Genomic DNA, 10733 nt, shown 5'->3' with positions numbered 1-10733 from the left:
AAACATCAGAAGCTCACAGCTGCTTAAACAGTCATTGCTGAGGGCAGAAGGAAGGCACCATTTCCTTAGAGCTGTTACATAGAAGGACCAGTAGATAATGTGTTGCTTGTGTAATGTCCAAACAACCCATGTATCTCTCCAATAGGAAGGTGCCACATGTAGATGAAGCTCACACATCTCAAAACAAGGGAGTGGCACAAGGTTTTCCTTCAAAAATGTAAACAGGAAGCACAGACGAATTATACAAATGGTTCCATTTCTAATTGTTGGTCTTTGTAGAACAGGAACTTGGAACCTCAGGCCCAGGGGCCAAATGTGGCCCTCCAGGCCTCTCTGCCTGGCTCTTGGGACTTGCCCAGCCCAGCCCCCCTCATCAGCTGTGCTCTATGCCCTCCTCTGACTGGAATGTGTTCTGTTGAATGTCCTCTCAAGAGGATAATAATGCCTCTTGCTTGCCTGGATGGAGAGGTGAGAGCTTGGAAAAGTTACTTTTTTTGAACTACAACTCCCATCAGCCCCAGCCAGCATGGCCACTGGATTGGGCTGATGGGAGTTGTAGTTCAAAAAAGTAACTTTTCCAAGCTCTGGGTGTGTGTGTATGTGCGTGCAAATACAGGCTACTGTACAAAGGATTTTCACATCCATTGCTCTTCCCACTTCTACCTTCTACCTCTTGCCCCACCTACTTTTTGCCTCCTGTGTATCACGGACATGCAGCCCCTCAAAGGTTGCCCATGGGAGGATAAAACAACTTCTCCCTGTAACTAGAAGACCCTCCCCTTCTCTAGCCATCAAGTTACTTGTCCTTGTAAGTCCCTCCGTAGGACTTTTTCCAGCAGAGTCCTTGTCCATCACTGTTACCAGTTTACTTGCACCACAACAGCCACCTGAGGGGTAATCGGTTTCAAGGTTTTGTCTCCCAATCAAGAAACACTGAGCTATGTAGATCTCAGGAGAGGCATGAAATCCCTAGCAAATAATTCTAAATATTTCTAAATATTTCTCCCAGCATCACCTATCTAAGGGTTCTCTAAGGGGGAGGTAACCTGTGGCCCTCCAGATTGGGTTGGAGTTGGACTCCCACTCCCATCAGCCCCAGCCAGCAAATGGTCAAGGATGATGAGGGTTGCAGTCCACAGTTTCTGGAGGGCCACAGGGGAAAGCCAGTTTTTAAATCAGTTTAAATGTGTAGTGTAGGCATGCCTTTTGTCTACCTAACCCTGTCATCACAGCTTTTGGATCAGTCCTACACTGCCCATCTGATGTACATTAAAAAACCTTTGGGCATAGACTGAGCCACTTCTACATTCTGTTCCCTGCCTAGCAAGAAATCATGTAATTATAATAATCCTGCCAAGATTAAGCACTTTGAGGTCCCACTGATTTCAGTCATCCCATTGAACTCAATGAGAATTGTCATCATTGTTGTCATAGCAGTAGTGCAAGTGGTGGCCAAAGAGTGGTGGGGTACTTTTTTCCATCTGGACATAACAAATTTATTAGCCTCAGTCTGAAAACAAAAAGAACTGCACAAATGCTGTTTTCAAAATCTCGCACAGATTGGAGAGAAAACTGAATTCATAAATCAGGATCAAATTTTGGCTGAAATATTTGTCTTTCGACAGCTTGTGGGTTGGACTGGGCTGAAATTCTTGTGTTCTTTAGACTAGGGGCAGTGATTATAAACAAATCCATTCCTCGTAACTTGCTAATTGGTTTCATATTTAGTAAATTCTCGCCTTATATAAACCTAGTCATAGGAGTCCCCTAAGGGAAAAGTCTGGATGCTTGCACAGATCACATAACAAGGTGGGTACAAACTCCTTTTACATGAATGCATGTCAAGCCCTAGGTTGTTTGATATGGGAAATGTGCAGCAAGGCTCATGTGTTTATCTTGGTTTGCAAAAACTCCAGAAGGTTCGGCAGCCTGTACTGCAAAACAGGGTGGAGGAGACAGAGTGTAATAGGCAAAAACTAAAAGTTGAGGCTGACATATTTATTGTGACTAAATATGCTATTTTCCATGTACTGGGATACATAAGTGTCCTATGTGTCTGTCTCAGCAACTCTTAACACTTTTGGAAACCCCCCTTTATATTTGTTGTTGTTCTATGCCTTCAAGTCAATTACAACTTAATGGTGACCCTATGAATCAGCAAACTCCAACACCATATGTTGTAAACCACCCTGTTCAGATCTTGTAAATTCAGGTCTGTGGCTTTCTTTATGGAATCAATCCATCTCTTGTTTGGCCTTCCTCTTTTTCTACTCCCTTCTGTTTTTCCCAGCATTATTGTCTTTTCTAGTGAATCATGTCTTCTCATTACGTGTCCAAAGTATAATAACTTCAGTTTCATCATTTTAACTTCTAGTTCTGGTTTAATTTGTTGTAACATCCAATTATTTGTCTTTTTTGCAGTCAATGGTGTGCTCCAACACCACATATCAAATGAGTTGATTTTTCTCTTACCCTCTTTTTTCACTGTCCGACTTGCACATCCATACACAGAGATTGGGAATACCATGGTCTGAATGATCCTGACTTTAGTCTTCAGTGAGACATCTTTGCATTTGAAGACCTTTTCTAGTTCTGTCATAGCTGCCTTCCCCAGTCCTAGCCTTTTTCTTATTTCTTGACTGTTGTCTCCAGTTTGGTTAATGACTGTGCCAAGGTATTGATAATCCTTCACAAGTTTAATGTCCTCATTTTCAACTTTAAAGTTACATAAACTTTCTGTTGTCATTACTGTAGTCTTCTTGATGTTCAGCTGTAGTCCTGCTTTTGTGCTTTCCTCTAACTTTTATCAGCATTCATTTCAAATCATTACTGGTTTCTGCTAGTAGTATGGTATCGTCTGCATATCTTAAATTATTGATATTTCTCCCTCTAATTTTCACACCTCCATCTTGGTCCAATCCCGCTTTCCGTAAGACATGTTCTGCATATAGATTAAACAAATAGGGTGATAAAATACTCCCCTGTCTCACACCCTTTCCAATGGGGAACCAATCGGTTCCTCCATATTTTGTCCCTGCAATAGCCTCTTGTCCAGAGTATAGGCAGAAGTATAACGGGCTGATCATAAATGATGCCCTACAACAAACATTCATAGTGAGTGTGTGTGTTGATTCCTAATCGAAAGAGAGAACTGGGTCCCAATGCAACATACACACAAGCAGATTTTTCCACTGAAGCCCTTTAATTTGTCAGCAGGTCCCCTGCTTGGGCTCGGGGGTGGGGGGTAGGGAAAGAATGCTATCTCTTGCTCTTCTGTGTGTGTGTAGGGGGAGGGTGTATGAAAAAGAGTGCTGTGTCCTTGCATGTGTGTTTATGAATGGGTGTATGTGGTTTACTGCATGTATGGGTGTGTGTGTGTGTGTGCGCACGCACGCGCGCCCAAGCAGCTATTTATTTATAACAAATTGTTTCCCGCTTTCCATTATGAAATATTCCCAAAGCAGGGTACAATACCAATAAAACACAATAAAATCATAAATCAATCTACCAATAAAGAGGTGAGAACACTACACAGTCAAATAACTACTTACAAAATGCAACAACACAGGTTCATCCTGGGGGACTTCATCTTCAGTTCGCACCAGAAGCTTCTAAGAATCTGCACCAACCATAGGAACTTAGGAAGCTGCCTTATACGGAGTCAAACCATTGGTCCATCTAGCTCAGCATTGTTTACACTGACAGGCAAAGGGTTTCAGGCGGGAGTCCAGCCCTACTTGGAGAAGCTGCAGATCGAACTTGGGAACTTCTGTTGTGTCTCTTACCCATTTATGAGGGGAAAGGGAGTTCCACAATCTGGGTGCCTACATCAAGAACATCCCCTCTCAGGTTGCCATGTATCAAACGTCTGGCATCATTAAGAGGGCATCCCCATTAGATCTCAATTTCTGAACAAGCCCATAAGGGAGAAGATGCTTCATGAGATATTCAGGTACAAAACCTTCTGTGTGAATGAGAGTATGTCTGTGCATGTGCATGTGCACGGGTGAGAGTGTTGTGTGCTTGTGTATGTGTGAGTGAGAATATGTGATGTACACTTACATGTGTGTATGTATCTGCCAACCTATCTGAATATGTGTGTCTGCCTGCCTGCTTGCCTGCCTGAATGCATTAATAGTGAGTTTGGGTGTGTGTGTAAGTGTGTCTTGGCCACACTCACTTTGGACACACCATATTTATGTATATTTATATAAGTATATTTATTTATATACTGCCAAATTTACTTCTAAGTGGTTTACAAGTATGAAATAATTTATAAAATCCATACATAATTAAAATACACCATAAAACAATTCCATCAAAACATTTAAAACATCAATAATTAAAATTTACAATAAAACAAGCCTGTTAAAAGGTATTAACAAAAAAGTTAAAAGAGAAATTAAAATAACTAGATCAGGAAGTTCAAATTTGGGAATGCTTGCCTAATCAGTTGTCTTCAAGAGTCGACAGAATGCCACTACTAATGGGGTAGGGAGGGGATTCCCCAACACTGGTGCTACCAGTGAAAAAGCCCACCTCCATGTTGCTGCATTCATTCCTCAGAGGGATGACTGACTGACAATGTGACCCTCAGGTTGGAAAATGTTAGCCACCCACCCCTAGAGCCTTGTAGGCCACCATGTGAGAGCAGTGTGCCTGGAAAGATAGGTTTAACATCTTTTAAATAAATAATAGCAGCCCCCCCTTTTTAATCTGTCCTTTAAGATTGTGTTTTTCTGTTGTTTTTCTCCTCATGGCAGACTGAATTCCTGCTCAGGAAAACCTGCTTTACATCTCAGACCTCCTTCCAAAGATCCACAAAAGTTATCCAAAGGGTGAGCCTGGACTTCCACTCTCCAAACAGCCAAAGATGAATAAAATTATTGTGTATGAACATGAAGATTTTAAGGGACTCAGTAAAGAATTTACTTCCGATGTTCCTGACCTACGCAGTGTGGACTTTGGAGATTGCATTTCCTCCCTTAAGGTGATTGGCCAACCTTGGCTGGTTTTCCATGATGCAAACTATAAAGGTTTGGCCTTTGCATATGAAGAAGGTGAACATCAACGCATCAACTTAAATAATAATATTTCTTCTCTCCAGTTAGTCAGTGAAGATTTGGAGAATCCTCAGATAACACTTTATGAGCACCCTAACTATGAAGGGGCAAGCAAAGTAATAACAGAGGAAACCAACCTGTGTTATGGGTATTTCAATGACAAGGCATCATCCCACTATGTCCAGAAAGGTGCCTGGCTCCTCTATGAAAATGCGAATAGAGGTGGTTGGTACTATGTAGCTCGAGAAGGAACAAAGCTTCCGGACTATGGTTCAGTGCTTCATTTCCACGATAAGTGTTCTCACGCATATCCCCTTCGAGGTGGCCAGCCTATTATCACTGCCAAGATCTTATGGGATCGCAAGAAAGTGGAGAGTGAGAGGGAGGTGGTGGTTGATGAGATACATTGTATCAACACCACAGAAATGGAGCAGACATTCACCACCAGCAGCAGCAAAGTCTATGAGGCAGCCACAAGCCACAGCTTCAAATTAAAAGTCCCTAGCCTTCCAATAAATGAGAAGTTCAATTTAAGCATAGATCCAAGCACCAACTTCACAGTAGAGAAAGGAAAGATGGACTCTGTTGTTACTGTAAACAAAGTCGAGGTGACCGTGCCAGTCAAGATTCCAGGAAATTCGGAACTGAATATCCAGGTGATCATGAAGCTGATCACTGCTTCAGTTCCTGTGCAGCTGATCATTAGCAAAAATGGGAAATCAAAGACAGAGAATGGGGAGTATCGTAGTGTGTCGGGACGCAACATCAGCACCAAATATACAGTGAAATCAACGAAAAAGGAAAGAGAGGCCCAGTAAACAAAATGACCATGCCAGCCAACACCCCATCTTCATTTAGAAACGAATGTCTAAACGATGAAAATGAGGATCAGATTCATGGTTCCTGCGGAGTAGGCTATTACCCAAAATGGGGAGATGAGGCTGGACAATGAAGAGTATTGCAGCATGTCAGAATATAACAGCGGCACTGAATGTACTGCACTATCAATTTAGGAATATTATTCTAGCTAACTCCTTTCTCTGTTTACCCTCCCCCACTTGCCTTAACCAGATGTACATAGAGGCAATAAGTAAGAGTTTATTGCCTGCAGTATGCTTTCCCCCCCCAGCACTTTAAAGGCAATTTTAATCTCAAACCCACTCTTCTAATTTTGCATGTATTTGTATCTGGGTGGGAAAGTGGAAAATCTGTTTTGTGTGTCTTATTATGGTTGGTTGAGACTTGAGTGCAATCTGTCCTAGGCAAGGAAGTGTTTTTTGTTTTTGTTTTTTAAGACAGCCATGTTTCTTCTCCCATAAAAAGAGCAGGTCTTGGCATTTGGAACAGGAAAACTCCTGAAACAATATTTTGTTGCATGTTCCTTGATCTGCTAGGACCACATACATTAAAGATGCTACACCTGATCAGACTCGTGAAGTTGGCAAAACCATGATAGTCTCACTTCACTGACAGAAGACACCCAACAGTCAGAAAGAATTCAAGAGAAAATACCTGTTAGGACAACATGCAGGCTCAGTTAAGCCTCCACAACAACTCTGTAGTCTAGTTACGCTTCTTCAATCCTAGCATATTTAAAACTATCTTTAAAAACATTTTCTAGGATTAATGGTTGCAGATACACACTTGGTAATGTTGTGATGCTACATTTAAGCACTCTGAGGAACATACTTTTGCCATATTTGTATCATAATTTTTTGCACCATGTATTGGGCTCTAATTGCTGTCTGGATGCTTTTCTGATTAATAAAATAGACTGGAGAATATCTGAACAAAACTGTATGTGTATGATTACTCTTTGGAAATTGTTTTAAAAAATGCCAGCAAGGAGGAAATGGGATGAAACAGAGATGCATCATCGAGAACGGGAGGGGAACCTATGGCCCTTGAGATATTGTTGGACTCCAACTCCCATCAGCCCCATCCAGGTTTGGCAACTGGGTGGGTGTGGCTGGGTTGTGACAGAAAAGATAGAAGAGAGCCAGTAAAATGTTAAGACGTGGCTGGGTGGGTGGGTGTTTTCTGCATTCGAATACATTTCCATCATCTCAGGGGACATTAGACAGACTAATGAGGAGAAATTTGGAAAGGTGCCCAAAGACAACTCAAAGGTAAGGGCCCCATTTTCTGTTCTTCCTATTGAGTTTAGATCTCATTCCACTATTAGATGTAGTACAGAGTATGACAGCAACCTGCTGAGGGAGCCTCATAAAGGACAGCCAAAGCAGCATACATTTTAAAAATTCCACAGCCAAGAACTGGAGTCACAATTGAGAATTCTAAGGGCATCTTCTGCTGAAGCCCAGTAGTCAATATTATACCATTCTGCATAGTAATGCATGGATTTATCCTTAAACAATGTCCTCCAGAATAAGGCCCAGAAATACTTCAGAAGACAGTGCAACCAGGTCAGAACCAGTATAATATTTTCAAACCATATGGTCCTTCCTTATCAACAGTCTGGCTGTTGAATTCTGAGACAGGAAGAAAAACGACCCTCTTCTCTTGCTGACTGAGCAGGGAACATCACCCCAGTTCAGTCTGCCTACACTCAGTTGGGGGCAGGCACTCCCATTAGCTCACTATTATTGAAGTTTTGGGTGTGTCATGACTCTGGGTTTCTGGACAAAGAACCAACATTGAAATCACACCACTGCTGAAAATAATTGTTGGGGATCACTGAGAAAAGGTGTAGGAAAGTGGAGATTTTCAATGCTGGAGAAACACAATTAGCCATCACAATTGCAAGGTGAAAAGGAATGACAGCCATTAAAAATGGCAATAAAGGTAGTGGATGGTCAATTCCTCATTCCATGTTTCACTACAACTTTGTCTTATTGAGACAAGGCCCACCAATTCTAGTCAAAGTAGACAAAAGTGTATTTAATGTTCATTCTCTTAAAAAAAAAAAGCTAAATAACCCAAGCATGTTAATCATTTGCCTTATTCTAATATCACCAAAGCTGAACATTCGAAGTTGAATACATACAATTGCCTAAACTCTGCAATAATATTTGAGAGGTGCTTGTGGGATTTTCTGACTCAGGTGCCAAAATAACTTTGCTGGCCTTCCGTACTATGTATTTTGACTTGAACGGGGGTGGGGGAAGTACAGGAGACAGATCTGGATGACCATGTAGTGCTCTGCCTCAGGCAGTAAAATGTCTTCAGTCACCTCTGTTGCTGGGGAGCAGAGCAATTATTAGGTAAGGCTCTTCTCTAGGTGTTCCCACCTTCAGATATTAGGCTATGTGCACACTAGTCTTTTCAAAAGCAGTGAGACCATTTTGTCTGGCTACGGTTTCAAACTTATTTGCCCATGGCTGGACACATCTCCCTTCCCCACTGCTGATTAGGACCACCCACAGCAAAGCGTTGGGCCAATCACTGTGTCTGCCTGAGCCCATAGCAAAGTTCTTATTGGACACACCTAGAGTGGTAACAGGGTTGATGCCCAGTCAGTTGTGAAGTCTGTGTGAAGCTGACTTCAAGTTAAAAAGCACTCAAGCTGCAACTTCCAAGGTTTTGGAGTTAAAAGCAGGGCTGTGGAGTCGGAGTCGTGGAGTCGGAGTCGGGAGCAATTTTGGGTGGAATCGGAAGAAATGTACCGACTCCAACTCCTTCATAAATGGCAAATGTATATTAACTAGTAATAACAAATTTACTGTAGTAAAATGGTAGCACAAGGCATTTCATCACCACCACGTGAATCCAGAGCTTGGAAAAGTTACTTTTTTAAACTACAAGTCCCACGAGCCTGATGGGAGTTGTAGTTTAAAAAAGTAACTTTTCCAAGCTCTGGATTCACGTGGTGGTGATGAAATGCCTTGTGCTACCATTTTACTACAGTAACTTTGTTATTACTCGTTAATATACATTTGCCATTTATGAAGGAGTCGGAGTCGGAGTCAGACAGTAGAAAAATAGAGGAGTCAGAGTCGAAGGTCTGGCGTACCGACTCCACAGCCCTGGTGAAAAGGGAGTGGATTTTGCCTTGCATTGTGCGTCCCCACATTCAGAAAACAGAGGTTAAGGCACACTGAAGCCAGCCCAACCACAAGTGTGTCTACACTAAATGATTGGCAACCAGAGATAGACCCTTTCCTGTGGTGGCTCTGGAATACACTCTCTGAGGTTGTCCACCTGGTGCCTTCCCTACTGAGTTTTAGATGCTAGATTCAAATTTATTTATTTCACAACATTTTATCTCACTATCTTCAGAAAGAAACTAAAGCTCTTAGCAACAACAAAAATAATAAAATCTCTTTAAAATACAAAGGCTAAAACCGTTCAATTTCCCAGGGGTTTTGACAATGATGCTGGTGCTTTTTATTTATTGGTGCTTTTCTTAGGCTGTGACACTAGTCACCTACAGCAAAGCATTTCCATTGCCCACACCTAGAAGGGCAATGGGTTGATCTGCCGATCAATTGCATAATCTGTCTGAAGCTGAATTTTTAAAAAACACACTCGAGTTGTTCCCACCAGGTTTTACAGTAAAAAGGGGTTGGTGCCCCCGTTTTCAGAAAAGAGAGGTGAAGACGCTCTGGAACGGGCAGAAAAGTGTGTCTTTACCCTTATTTGAACTTGTTATATGGATTATGTATTTGAAATGACATTTTCATTACTGCACATTTAATCTGCTGCTGGAAGCCCCCTTGTAACTTCTTTGAATATTCTGTAAAAATACTTCAAACTACAATCAGGCATACAAAGGAAATCCAGATATCAACGGAGGGGTGGGTGGAATTATGGCAGCTGCAACAGCTATTCTAAGTGCTAAGGATTTCTGAGGATCACGACCATGAGCAGAGAGAAATTGCTAAAGATGGATCATGTTTTAGTGCTGGAACATCCTCAAGTGGTATGGAGGTAGCATTGGTGGTACTCTTTGGAGTTTTATTGGGGCGGGCACCACTACTGAAAGATGAGAAGCAGCAGTCAGGAGGCCTTTGTGGGGTGTTAAATAAGGAGATGGCTGGGAAGTTGTAGTGGGGGACAGAGACTAAAGAGGGCAGTGGGTTGCTGTGAGCATAAGAAGCTGCCTTATGATCATCAGTCTGTCTGGCTCAGTTCTGTCTACTCGGACTTCCTGCAGCTCTCCAAGGCCTCAGAGGCTGCAAGAGATATCTTTTCCATCTCTGCCTCCTGAATTCCTTTTAACAGGAGGTGCTTGGAAGGAGAACCAGGACTTTCCCCTGTTTGCAACACATGTGCTCTTCCAGGGGTATAGTCATCCAGGAATTTGGCTGTGTGTGTCTTAGTCCCCTTACGTTTTTGGGAGCAGGGTCCCAGAAGGGTCCTTATGCCTCCAGCATCCTATGAGAATCAAAATGAAAAGGGAGTGTGTTAGCCACTGAGAAGAGTCTTCTAACATGCTTCTTTGTCCTTTCCTGCTGATTGGTTTGAGGGCACATGATGCAGCCACTTGCAGGTTTGGGTCTGATCAAAGCTTGGATGGGAGACAGCCTATGGAATCCCAGGTACTTTCTTCCATGATGAAGTACAGAATATACTTAGTGCCTCTAGTTTAATGTTTATTGTGGCATGGGTGTTCCTCTGTTCCCCCCCTCCACATTTAATCCAATTGACCCTTTTCAGGCAAAGCCCAGTTAATTCAAAAACAACATCCCATGTCATCAACATCCCATT

The 10733-nt window shown here is 42.3% G+C and overlaps 1 protein-coding gene across 1 annotated transcript; it reads left to right on the top strand.

Moving 5' to 3' along the window:
- Positions 1-1668: 1668 nt before the first annotated feature.
- On the top strand, positions 1669-6838 carry LOC133380450 (epidermal differentiation-specific protein-like). Its single transcript, XM_061617751.1, has 2 exons — positions 1669-1809; positions 4764-6838. The coding sequence occupies exon 2, from the start codon at positions 4874-4876 to the stop codon at positions 5879-5881; it is 1008 nt and encodes a 335-aa protein (XP_061473735.1). The 5' UTR covers positions 1669-1809; positions 4764-4873; the 3' UTR covers positions 5882-6838.
- Positions 6839-10733: the final 3895 nt, after the last annotated feature.

Source organism: Rhineura floridana, chromosome 3, assembly GCF_030035675.1.
Source record: "Rhineura floridana isolate rRhiFlo1 chromosome 3, rRhiFlo1.hap2, whole genome shotgun sequence".
NCBI classification, from domain to species: Eukaryota; Metazoa; Chordata; class Lepidosauria; order Squamata; family Rhineuridae; genus Rhineura; species Rhineura floridana.
This window is presented reverse-complemented; position numbering and strand designations above follow the sequence as displayed.